The 13382-nt window shown below is 47.5% G+C and overlaps 1 protein-coding gene across 8 annotated transcripts in view; it reads left to right on the top strand.

Moving 5' to 3' along the window:
* Positions 1 to 13382, top strand: part of LOC137532531 (contactin-4-like) — a 434987-nt gene that overhangs the window by 324562 nt on the left and 97043 nt on the right. For all 8 annotated transcript variants that reach the window (XM_068253129.1, XM_068253131.1, XM_068253134.1 and 5 more), the window contains exons 3-4: positions 4262 to 4382; positions 9265 to 9440. In XM_068253129.1, coding sequence (XP_068109230.1) covers positions 4262 to 4382; positions 9265 to 9440 — 297 coding nt within the window. The remainder of the gene's footprint in view (positions 1 to 4261; positions 4383 to 9264; positions 9441 to 13382) is intronic.

Below are 13382 nucleotides of genomic sequence, written 5' to 3'. Positions count from 1 at the left end.
TAACACAGATGATATACAATTCCTAGTCTGGGGTGTGAGGTCCGTGGTCTCTACACCCTGGAACTGGTCTAAGGAATAACACAGATGATATACAATATTCCTAGTCTGGGGTGTGAGGTCTGTGGTTTCTACACCCTGGAACTGGTCTAAGGAATAACACAGATGATATACAATATTCCTAGTCTGGGGTGTGAGGTCTGTGGTTTCTACACCCTGGAACTGGTCTAAGGAATAACACAGATGATATACAATTCCTAGTCTGGGGTGTGAGATCCATGGTCTCTACACCCTGGAACTGGTCTAAGGAATAACACAGATGATATACAATATTCCTAGTCTGGGGTGTGAGGTCTTTGGTTTCTACACCCTGGAACTGGTCTAAGGAATAACACAGATGATATACAATTCCTAATCTGGGGTGTGAGGTCCGTGGTCTTTATACCCTGGAACTGGTCTAAGAAATAACACAGATGATATACAATATTCCTAGTCTGGGGTGTGAGGTCCGTGGTCTCTACACCCTGGAACTATGCTAGAGAATATCACAGATAATAATACAGTAAACTGGCTAAGTGTGGATTCCCAGGTCCTCCTGGTTCCACCACACTGAAGGATCTGACTAAGGTCTGAGTGCTAACACATAGGTATTCGCAACGCCAGACAACCAGCAACTGAACAGCAAGAGATATATATAGTAAAGCGCTCCACAGCGCCGCCCAGCTCCCATCAACCAATCACCTGCTGAGCTGGGATCAGCTGACCGCCTCGATCAGCTGACCCTTCTCCTATTGGCATAAAGAGCCTGTCTTGCGGCGCGCAGCTCTCCATCTGTGTGCACTACTAGGTCCAGACAAACCAGAAGCATATTGCTGCGGGGAAACCGCCGCTCTGTGCGCGGATTCCGCCGCTCTGTGCGCGGATTCCGCCGCCTCACTACCAGAACGCGCGGCGGCTTCTCCGCAATCCGTCACAGTTAAACTGTAATATCGCCCACTTGAGCCATAGGGAAACATGGACATTACCTTGCACATTCAGTTGTAACTGACAGCAGCTGATGTATAACTGACAGCAACTGGTATATTTCAGCTTTGATGAAATGTTGTCAGAACTGGAAGGGATCAATGTAAGCAGAAAATGGTGAGCTTCTGAGAGGAACTGACAGTGAGGAACGTATGTAATATTCATATGTAGCTACATTATGTGTTTAGTTTAAATAATTTTACTCAGTTCAGGTTCCCTTTAAGTGGGAAATATGAACAGGCACAGGAAGAGCTGTGTGAAGCTGGTTGTGCACGTTAAACAGTTTTAGCATGTGATGAACATTAGAGATCAGTTTGGCTGGCAGTTTTAGCACAAGCCCTGTTCAGGCCAAGAGCCAGGCAGTCTGTTCTGTTCTCTTCTGTGGAGAAGGTGTGGGGAAAGAGAAGCATGAGGCACCTGCTGTGCAAACTTTAAAGGGAAGGTCCAAGCAAAAAAAAAAAATGAGTTTAACTTACCTGGGGCTTCTACCAGCCCCATGTAGCCATCCTGTGCCCTTGTAGTCACTCACTGCTGCTCCAGTCCCCCGCTGGCAGCTTTCTGACCTCGGAGGTCAGGGCCACATTGCATACATTTTTACGCATTCCAGCTAGTGCAGGAACAAAAATTTACGCGTTGCACCAGTAACGCGTAAAAATGTATGCGTTAATGTTCCTGCACTAGCGGAAATGTGTAAAAATGTACGCAATTCGGCCCTGACCTCCGAGGTCAGAAAGCTGCCAGCGGGGGACTGGAGCAGCAGTGAGTGACTACGAGGGCACAGGATGGCTACATGGGGCTGGTAGAAGCCCCAGGTAAGTGAAACTCATTTTTTTTTTTGCTTGGACCTTCCCTTTAAAAAAGGGAAACAGTAACCATTGAGCAAGCATGGCCAGATGTGAGGCAAGGCCACAAAGGCCATGGCCTAGGGCACCAGGAAGCAAGAGGCGGGAAGCGGGTTGGCACACTAGGCAGACTGCCAAACATGTAAACCTTAAAGCGGTATTGTCACCCTTAAAAATCAAATTTCAACAGCAACTGGTCTGAGTGTATTAAGTGATAAAGATGCTAATCCTGCATTCAAAACTTGCAAAACTTTTTCTGCTGTTATGGTTTGTAATTATCACATACTTTAAGAGCACTGGCCCTAGTGCCAAACAGTGCCAAAGAGTTGAATGCTGGGAGTTATTTTTATCTATAATATATTCCTCCTCTTCCATTTATTTCCCTGCCTAGCTGCTTATCAGAAACACCCTCTGATTACTTTTGTTTACAAGCAAGGCTGAGGTGACTCAGTGATTGGATGTGTAAATAAAAAGAAGACAGTGCAGTTGTTAGTATACACCTCAGTGGGAGTGTCTGAAGACTCTGGGAGGAGGGCAGCTAATGAATACACAATGAGCAAGAGAAGTGAGGGGGAAAACACGAGTCAGGGAGGATATGATGTCAGCATTAGCTTGGCAAAATGGCCACTGCCTAGAATAGGATTTTCTGCTTTCCCTTTATAAAATTCACAGGAATCATTACGTGGATAGCACAATACATCTGTTATGTAAGTAGAAGTAGTATTTATCTACTTATATATGTGTTTTTTATTTCTAGTTTAGCATGGGTGTCGCTTGTTCTTTAAGCAGTCACAAACCCAGTCCGTGGCTGTCCTGCTTACACAGAAGCGAGCAGTGGAGCACTTGTACTGTGCCCCGCTCCCATCCTGTGCTGTGCTCCCTCCATGGGCGGGGTCGGCGACAGTGGGCTTTGGGCGGTACAATATCCATATTGAGTGTGTGCAAGAGCAATAAATTTCACCTGATCTGTGGGGGGAAGCCAAACCGTAAGCACCTGTGTAAACTCTATCAACTGAGACAATCACAGATGAAATCTCATACATACATTATTTATTGGATTTCGGCTGCCAGCAGCTAGACATGAATACACAGCACAAAGCTGTCAGTGACAAAAATAGACAAAACCACAATTTTATACTATAAGGGAGCACAAAAACATAACTTTAAATATATTGCTTTAAAGAAAACCTGAACTGAAAAATAAAAGTCAAAATAAACAGACGAGTCATACTTACCACCTGTGTAGTCTACTCCTCAATCCCTTTCTCCGTTCCCGTTTCCTGTTTGTCCACTGTGATCAAGGGAATTTTCCATCCTCCATTTTGAAAATGGCCATTACCCCATAACAGCTTTCTGGTCAGCACACTGTTAAACTGGAACAGCGCCCACTTGAGCTATAGGGAAACATGGACATTACCTGGCACATCAGTTGTCCTCTCAGCTATAACTGACAGCAACTGGTATATAACTGACAGCAACTCATATATTTCATTTCTGACAAAATGTTGTCAGAACTGGAAGGGATCATTGTCAGAAGAAAATGGTGAGCTTCTGGGAGGAACTGATGCCAAGGTAACTATGTAATGTTCATTTGACGTTATCTCATGTGTTTATTTTAAATCATTTTACTCAGTTCAGGTTTCCTTTAAAAAGCCTACATATGTAAATAGAGATTACAATTTTGAGAAAGGGATAACATAGGATAACAAGACCATAGGTAGCTCAGTGAAGCACACACCTTAACTGAGTTGACTAATTAACACCCTACTACAACCCAACATGTTTCACCCCATAAACAAAAAGGGGCTTCGTCAGGGTTACAGAAAGCATACAGAAAACATAACAGTGCAATGCCAAAGAAAATAATACATCTGCATCATAGCCTCACAGCAACGTACACTAGTGACAAAAATAGAGCAGAGTTGCCCTTTAATTCATTGCCCTGAAAACTTGTGTGTACTTTTTCTACGTGCGACTTGGTAATCTGGGGTATTTTAATGGGGTATGTTGCCCTTACTTGCGAAATCCTCTTTATTTTCCAGCCTTCATTAAAGCGGCGGGGCCCTGGGAATTAGTTATTCAGCGCAAACAGACTCGATTCTGTGCTTTCTGTGGCTGGGCCAAGATTAAAATGAAATCTGGGAAATTTGCAAACTGGGAAATATGCGGAGATGCCACACATTTTATTTGAAGTGCAAATGCACAATAAATTCTGCAGCGGGTGGAATACATTTCCTTGGTTGTTATTTTCTGGAGTGTGTTTGTAGAGAGATGCCCTGCTGAGTTCTGCCCGTGTTATTGCCGCTCCCCTGGCCATAGAAGCACTTTGGTGATGGCGCCAGTGGCTGCTCAAGCATCTCTATTCAGAAAATGAAATATGCTATTGCTTGTCATTGCAGATGAGCTGCAGGGACCCATCTTCACCCAGGAGCCATCCAGCATGGTCTTTCCTCTGGACTCGGAAGATCGGACGCTACGACTTGTGTGCGAGGCTCAGGGTCACCCCAAACCTGCAACAAGGTAGGTAGACACGGCACAGCTTGTGATTATTGTCTGTTCTTGAATGAAAACTGGGGAAAGGGGGTGGTTAATGGGGGAACTCCAGCAGCTGATCAGCACTAAAGGGACCCTGAACAGAGGGTAAATAAAGCAAATCTGGACTTATCTGGGGCTTCCTCCAGCACTCCGTAGCCTGCGAGGTCCCTCGGATATCCACTGGATCCACTGGCCCGTCATCGCGCCCGTCACCATAAGGGTCTTGCGCATGCGTGGTACTCGGAAGACTGAACCATGCATGCGCAGGACCCTTACGGCGACAGGCACCATGACGCACCAGGTGCCTGGATGGCTGCATATGCGCAACTTTAGCCAAAGTCGCCAGGTTTACAGAGCTGCCAGCGGGACCACGGAGGGGACCCAGTGGACACTGAGAGGCCCCAGGTAAGTCCAGATTTGTTTTTGTTTTTTGCCACTGCTCAGGGTCCATTTAAACACTTTACTGAATGTATATTGTTAAAGAATTTGCTATAAACATTACTGGAGCAATGGTCAGTTAGTCATCTGGCACTTTGATTGGCTTTGAGAACAGATGTACTCATTCACCAATCATTGCACTAACAGGTGACGTCTGGGCACACGTTCATTCACGGTGCCTTTGTAAATACTGTGCTGCATATATCTACACCCCTGGTGTTTATATCTACACCCCTGGTGGTTAAGTGAAGTTTGTATGGGTGTAGATGTGTGTACAAGCGGTGAGAACAGTGCTCAGGGTCGGGCCGAGGCATAGGCTGGAGAGGCTCCAGCCTCAGGGCACAGTGTAGGAGGGGGCGCAGAATTCATTCAGCTGTCATTCCTAATTGTGTTTGAAGCAGAAAGAAATAAGAAAAGGGGATACATAGCAGTGACTGCAAACCAGATAACTGCATATTAAGGTGTTGGGGAGGTTGTGGCGCCTCTTAGTCTAATAGCAATCAGTGTGTGACGGCTGGGGGGAGGGATGGAGGGGCGCACTTTGGTGTCTCAGCCTTGGGTGCTGGAGGACCTTGTCCCGGCTCTGACAGTACTCAACCTACAAACAAATTCACCTTACAAACTAGCCAGCTAACTCCTGGAATCTGTTTGTAAGCTGTACAACGTGGCGGTTATTGACAGCGCTGCTTGCGCAGGTGCAGTACGAGGCCGACCCTGAGGTCAGCCTCAGTACTGGTGGGGATACCGGGCCGCGGGCTGCGAGCAGAGCTGCATCGTGGGACATGTTGCCGGGAACGAGCTGGAGGAAGCCACTGGTAAGTAGATCGGGGAGAGGGCCTTACAGCCTGATGATTCCTATAAGGTGCGCTGCTGAACAGTGCAGTTGAATGAATCAAGCCCATAGTGTGAAAGTACACCACACTATGAGTACTACTCACTTTAATTTAGCTGCCTATTCGCTTGGAGTCCTATATGTGTGCTGTATAGTGCTTTTCAAATGTTGGCTCATTTTATATGTTTGTAATATGGAACAGATGGGACTCCACAGTAAAAAAAAAAAATACTGTAAAACTATCAGCGCTTAATCATAGTTAAAGTGTTGTGGTTATACTTGAATAAAAGTCAAGCTTTATTGAAAAGTCAATATAGCATATATCAGTGTCACTCAAGCTTTTTTATATTATAATGTTATAAAAAAAATGACTATTACTTTTATTTTTCAGTTTTAAAGAGACTCTGAAGCGAGAATAAATCTCGCTTCAGAGCTCATAGTTAGCAGGGGCATGTGTGCCCCTGCTAAACCGCCGCTATAGCGCGGCTTAACGGGGGTCCCTTCACCCCCAAAGCGACCACTGCAACACTTGGTCGCAGATTTGGTCGTGATTTATGGCTTCCTGGAGGCAGGGCTAACGACTGCAGCCCTGCCTCCAGTCGCGTCTGTCAGCGGCGCATCGCCGCCTCTCCCCCGCCCCTCTCAGTGAAGGAAGACTGAGAGGGGCAGGGGAGAGGCGGAGATACGTGCTGACAGACGCGCGTGGGGCAGGGCTGCGGCGGTTAGCCCTGCCCCAACCAGGAAGCGCTCCCCCGCTGTACGGAGCGGATTTGGGGGGTCAGGGACCCCCGTTAAGCTGCGGGATAGCGGCGTTTTAGCAGGGGCACACGTGCCCCTGCTATCTATGAGGTCTGAAGCGAGATTTATTCTCGCTTCAGACTCTCTTTAAGGCAGCTATGTTTTCCCAGACTTTGGATTCAATTCACTAAGGATTACTGCATTTAGTAATGCAGAAAGCAGCTGATTTTACAGAACACCTTACCAAATTCCAATTCGCTAACCCTATTACTGCACTAAAATTATCGACTAGTGTGGTAAATTACCTCAACACGTCAGTAAATGTCAATTCACACAGATTAAAGAATTTGCGACACAACTCTGCTTCTCATCCCCATTTGATCCGATGCACTGACGGGTAGGACTTCAGAACAACATAGCAGGAAAAGGAGACATTTAGAAAGGCTTTTCTGCATCCCTTTAGATGTACGTATCTGTATGCTGGTATGCTCCCTCTAGTTAGCATGTATGCACATCTAAAGGGATGCTGGGGATGCACTGGACAGAAAAGGCACCAGCTCACGCTCACCCCTTGTTCAAAGACTCTCAGCCTCCTTGCCAGCGGTTGGTGAGATTTACTGAGTAGGGCTTAGTGAATTGAAGCATTCTTTTTAGTATATTACCAAAGTTCTACCGCATGCAAGAAATATTAGTGAATTTGGAAAAGAAAGTGTAAATACCTAATGCAGTATTTTACCAACATAATTTTTTATACCGAAATGCCCTTGATGAAATGAAGCCATAGTTAGATGAATAACAACATTCTTACTTGCAGCTATCATAAATATCACTGTTTCGTGATCATTACACCCAGATCACCCATAGGAGACTGTATTCAGGTCTAGTGTAGACACCTAGATTGCAGACTGTGCATTTCTTCTGGAGACACACCCAGATTGCAGACTGTGTGTAGTTTTTTCTTCTGGAAACACGCCCAGATTGCAGACTGTGTGTAGTTCTTCAGGAGACACGCCCAGATTGCAGACTGTGTGTAGTTCTTCTGGAGACACGCCCAGATTGCAGACTGTGTGTAGTTCTTCTGGAGACACGCCCAGGTTGCAGACTGTGTGTGGTTCTTCTGGAGACACACCCAGATTGCAGACTGTGTGTATTTCTTCTGGAGACACACCCACAGGGGCGTAGCAATAGGGGGTGCCGAGGTAGCAACCGCATCGGGGCCCTTGGGCCAGAGGGGACCCGCAAGGCCCTTCCTCAACTACAGTATTAGCACTCTATTGGTTCTGTGCTCATAATAATCATTTCTATAGATGCTTTGAATATTGGTAATCATTAACAAACTGTTCCCCATCCCCTTCTTGCACCTCTGATACTGTAGTTGCCATTGGCAGGTTTTGGTGCACCATATCAATTGTTATGCTTGGGGGGCCCCATTGTAAAACTTGCATCAGGGCCCACAGCTCCTTAGCTACGCCACTGCACACCCAGATTGCAGATAGTGTGTATTTCTTCTGGAGACACGCCCAGATTGCAGACTGTGTGTATTTCTTCTGGAGACACGCCCAGATTGCAGACTGTGTGTATTTCTTCTGTAGACACGCCCAGATTGCAGACAGTGTGTATTTTTTCTGTAGACACGCCCAGATAAGGCAAGGGACCTCTCTCTTTAGGTGGGGGAAGGTTATCTATCATCCTGCACTGAGTCTCAATATCATGTGTCTTAAAACAGAACTAATTAAATTAAGTTCTGTTTCAAAGTAAATTAAAGTAAAATATAGCAGTAAATAGCCTTGCCTAAAGCAGCCAGCAGTAATGTTGACATCTAGCTAGGTATACTAGCAGCCAGGCTTGAAGGAATGTACACAGTGCACTGAAAGTCCTGTCCTACTAGTCATTCACTCCCCAGTCTAAGGCCTAGTGCACACCAAAAACCGCTAGCAGATCCGCAAAATGCTAGCAGATTTTGAAACGCTTTTTCTTATTTTTCTGCAGCGTTTCAGCTAGCGTTTTACGGTTTTGTGTAGCGGTTTTGGTATAGTAGATTTCATGTATTGTTACAGTAAAGCTGTTACTGAACAGCTACTGTAACAAAAAACGCCTGGCAAACCGCTCTGAAGTGCCGTTTTTCAGAGCGGTTTGCGGTTTTCCTATACTTAACATTGAGGCAGAAACGCATCCGCAATCCAAAATCTGCAGCAGCCCGGGAGTATGCGTTTCTGCAAAACGCCTCCCGCTCTGGTGTGCACCAGCCCATTGAAATACATTACCCTAGCGGATCCGCACCCGCAAGCAGATCGCAAACCGCAGCGGAAACGCGGTGCGCACTAGGCCTCTATCCACAGTAAAATGAATCAAATGATTCGTTCAAAGATCCGGATCTTTTCAATGAACCGAATCGAATGATCCGATTCCTTGAAAAGATCGGAATTTCCCATCACTAGAAAGTAGACTGATTCTCCATTGAAACCACTTTTTTTTTCTGATCAACAGTGACACCTAGTGGCTGGAGGGAACATTAGCACTGGAAGTAAGCAAAATCCTTGGCTTTTCACATCAGGGCATTTTGTTTTGGATAACTGTATGTACTTATAAAATACAGCTGTCCTTCAAAGAAAATCCCCAATAGTGTTAAGCAACAAAACCTGAACTTTGTTTTTCAATTTTTATGACCATCATAAGGTGGAAACTAGAATTGAAGTCCATTTCTAGTAATGGTCAATTAACTGTTTAATTTTGCATCATTGATGTGACATCTGATTGGCTGCTGTGGGTTACTGCCCTTTCCATGCTGTCTTACTGAAGACCCCTTGTTGTGATGTACACATTAGAGACCCTCCTGTGTGTTTTCTATGATGTTGGCAGGTGGAGAGTGAATGGGACCTTACTTGATGAAGCCCAGGATTATCGCTATAGAGTTCTGGACAGAAGTCTGGTGATCACCTCTCCAGATCGGGACCGTGATGTGGGCATCTTCCAGTGCGAAGCCACTAACTCGGTGGGGACCATCCTGAGCCGGGAGGCATCTCTGCAGTTTGCCTGTAAGTGACAGATTACTATTAAAGGACAGCTGGTTTTATAGCTCTGCAGTTGTAACGTCCATTCAGGTTTTTTTGGACTGTTGCTGATTGGTTGGATGCTGTGGGCAATAAATGTAATTATTGCCTTGTTTTTGACTTGTTTTTTGTGTACTATACATGAAAATGACACCACAGCACCTGAGAGGAGAGCTAGCACTAAAGGGAAGTAATTGTAAGGGTTTAAAGCTATAAAGCTCTTTTACTTAGAGGTTGGGATTAATAATACTGTACAATATATTTGCATTACTATTTTCTTAATACTAGCTTATTCCTGCCATCACTAGAAAAACGAGCCAAGAGCAGCTAGTAAACCCAGGGTTTGTAGGTGTTATCAATGTCAATTTAAAGAGAACCCGAGGTGGGTTTGAAGAATATTATCTGCATACAGAGGCTGGATCTGCCTATACAGCCCAGCCTCTGTTGCTATCCCAAACCCCACTAAGGTCCCCCTGCACTCTGCAATCCCTCATAAATCACAGCCACACTGCTGACAAACAGCTTGTCAGAGCTGGTTGTGTTTATTTCTATAGTGTCAGTCTGCTGCTCTCCCCGCCTCCTGCAGAACTCCAGTCCCTGCCTGCATCCCTTCCCTCCCTGCTGATTGGAGGGAAGGGACGGGGGCAGGGACCGGAGCTATGCAGGAGGCGGGGGAGCAGCTGAGACTGACACTACAGATGTAAACACAGCCTCACAGCACAGCTGTGATTTATGAGGGATTGCAGAGTGCAGGGGGACCTTAGTGGGGTTTGGGATAGCAACAGAGGCTGGGCTGTATAGGCAGATACAGCCTCTGTATGCAGATAACATTCTTTAAACACACCTCGGGTTCTCTTTAACAGAGCTAATGTAATGTAGAATCAGTGGGGAACAATGCAGACAAATTATTTAAGCAGAGGCCAGCACACGGGGAGGATTCCTGCTACTATGAGGCCCTAGGGCAAAAGTAACCCGCTTCCCCCCCAGCAGCACATTCACCCCCAGGGCCCCTGAGTCAGCTGCCAATATGTGCAGCCAGATGTGCCAAAGTATTAGGTAGCGCTCTCATTATAGGTAGCAGTTGTTCCCCCCCACCCCAGTATAGGTAACAAGATGTGTCCCAGCATTAAGTAGAACCCGTGCCCCCAGTATAGGAAGCAGATGTATCCTCTCCACCTCCTCCGTTCCCCCAGTATAGGGAGCAGATGTGTCCTCTCCACCTTCTCCGTGCCCCCAGTATAGGAAGCAGATGTATCCTCTCCACCTCCTCCGTGCCCCCAGTATAGGAAGCAGATGTGTCCTCTCCACCTCCTCCGTGCCCCCAGTATAGGAAGCAGATGTGTCCTCTCCACCTCCGTTCCCCCAGTATAGGAAGCAGATGTATCCTCTCCACCTCCTCCGTTCCCCCAGTATAGGGAGCAGATGTGTCCTCTCCACCTCCTCCGTTCCCCCAGTATAGGAAGCAGATGTATCCTCTCCACCTCCTCCGTTCCCCCAGTATAGCTAGAAGATGTGTCCTCTTCACCTCCTCCGTGCCCCCAGTATGGGAAGCAGATGTGTCCTCTGAACCTCTGTGCCCCCAGTATAGGAAGCAGATGTATCCTCTCCACCTCCTCCGTGCCCCCAGTATAGGGAGCAGATGTATCCTCTTCACCTCCTCCGTTCCCCAGTATAGGAAGCAGATGTGTCCTCTCCACCTCCTCTGTTCCCCCAGTATAGGAAGCAGATGTATCCTCTCCACCTCCTCCGTTCCCCCAGTATAGGGAGCAGATGTATCCTCTCCACCTCCTCCGTGCCCCCAGTATAGGAAGCAGATGTGTCCTCTCCACCTCCTCCGTTCCCCTCGTATAGGAAGCAGATGTATACTCTCCACCTCCTCCGTGCCCCCAGTATAGGAAGCAGATGTGTCCTCTCCACCTCCTCCGTGCCCCCAGTATATGAAGCAGATGTGTCCTCTCCACCTCCATTCCCCCAGTATAGGAAGCAGATGTATCCTCTCCACCTCCTCCGTTCCCCCAGTATAGGGAGCAGATGTGTCCTCTCCACCTCCTCCGTTCCCCCAGTATAGGAAGCAGATGTATCCTCTCCACCTCCTCCGTTCCCCCAGTATAGGGAGCAGATGTATCCTCTTCACCTCCTCCGTGCCCCCAGTATGGGAAGCAGATGTGTCCTCTCCACCTCCGTGCTCCCAGTATAGGAAGCAGATGTATCCTCTCCACCTCCTCCGTGCCACCAGTATAGGGAGCAGATATATCCTCTTCACCTCCTCCGTTACCCAGTATAGGAAGCAGATGTGTCCTCTCCACCTCCTCCGTGCCCCCAGTATAGGAAGCAGATGTATCCTCTCCACCTCCTCCGTTCCCCCAGTATAGGGAGCAGATGTATCCTCTCCACCTCCTCCGTGCCCCAGTATAGGAAGCAGATGTGTCCTCTCCACCTCCTCCGTTCCCCTAGTATAGGAAGCAGATGTGTCCTCTCCACCTCCTCCGTGCCCCCAGTATAGGAAGCAGATGTATCCTCTACACCGCCTCTGTTCTCCAAGTATAGGGAGCAGATGTATCCTCTCCACCTCCTCCATTCCCCCAGTCTAGAAAGCAGATGTGTCCTCTCCCCCTCCTCCGTTCCCCCAGTATAGGAAGCAGATGTGTCCTCTCCACCTCCTCCGTTCCCCCAGTATAGGGAGCAGATGTATCCTCTATACCGCCTCTGTTCCCCCAGTATAGGGAGCAGATGTATCCTCTCCACCTCCTCCATTCCCCCAGTATAGGAAGCAGAAGTATCCTCTACACCTCCTCCGTTCCCCAGTATAGGAAGCAGATGTATCCTCTCCACCTCCTCCGTTCCCCCAGTATAGGAAGTAGATGTATCCTCTCCACCTCCTCCGTTCCCCCAGTATAGGAAGCAGATGTGTCCTCTCCACCTCCTCCGTGCCCCCAGTCTAGGAAGCAGATGTATCCTCTCCACCTCCTCCGTTCCCCCAGTATAGGAAGCAGATGTGTCCTCTCCACCTCCTCCGTTCCCCCAGTATAGGAAGTAGATGTATCCTCTCCACCTCCTCCGTTCCCCCAGTATAGGAAGCAGATGTATCCTCTCCACCTCCTCCGTTCCCCCAGTATAGGATGCAGATGTGTCCTCTCCACCTCCTCCGTTCCCCCAGTATAGGAAGTAGATGTATCCTCTCCACCTCCTCCGTGCCCCCAGTATAGGAAGCAGATGTATCCTCTCCACCTCCTCTGTGCCCCCCGTATAGGAAGCAGATGTGTCCTCTCCACCTCCTCCGTTCCCCCAGTATAGGAAGCAGAGGTGTCCTCTCCACCCCCCTCCCCCGTATAGGTAGCATATGTTCCCTCTCCCCTTCCCCATATAGGAAGCCAGATGTGCACCAGTATTAAGTATCCCCCCAGTAAAGATCAGCCGGATGATTGAATGAGGTCAGCGCTGCAAAGGTGAGCGTTGCAGATGCCATGTGCTTATGTAGAACGTACGCCAACCTGCGCTACAGAGCAAGGCAAGGGTGCATCAGGGTCCTTACTGTCTCAGAGAGTAGGTGTGTCCCTGACCACTCTAATCAATGTTAAAATAATCCCCATGGATCTGGGAGGCTGTCCTGTGATCAGAAATTCTACAAGCAAGTAAAGCTAACTATGAGGGAGAAATTGCAGTGCGTCCTTATATCAGGTAGCATCTGTTTTGAATACAAGGGGCTCGATTCACAAAGCGGTGCTAACCCAGTTAGAGACTTTAGGCGTGATAACCATTGCACCATGCTGGTGAAAAGCCAGTTTAGGTGTGATAAGTTTAGGCATGATAAGTTTAGACGTGATAAATTTAGGCATGATAAGTTTAGATAAGTTTACAAAGCAGCGCCATTAAACTCTATGCGAAGTGCACCAGACTTTGCTAGCGCAAAACTTTTGATCAGCTGTG

Source organism: Hyperolius riggenbachi, chromosome 9, assembly GCF_040937935.1.
Source record: "Hyperolius riggenbachi isolate aHypRig1 chromosome 9, aHypRig1.pri, whole genome shotgun sequence".
Taxonomy (NCBI): domain Eukaryota; kingdom Metazoa; phylum Chordata; class Amphibia; order Anura; family Hyperoliidae; genus Hyperolius; species Hyperolius riggenbachi.
Note: the sequence above shows the minus strand (reverse complement) of the source record. Positions and strands in the feature narration are given on the sequence as shown.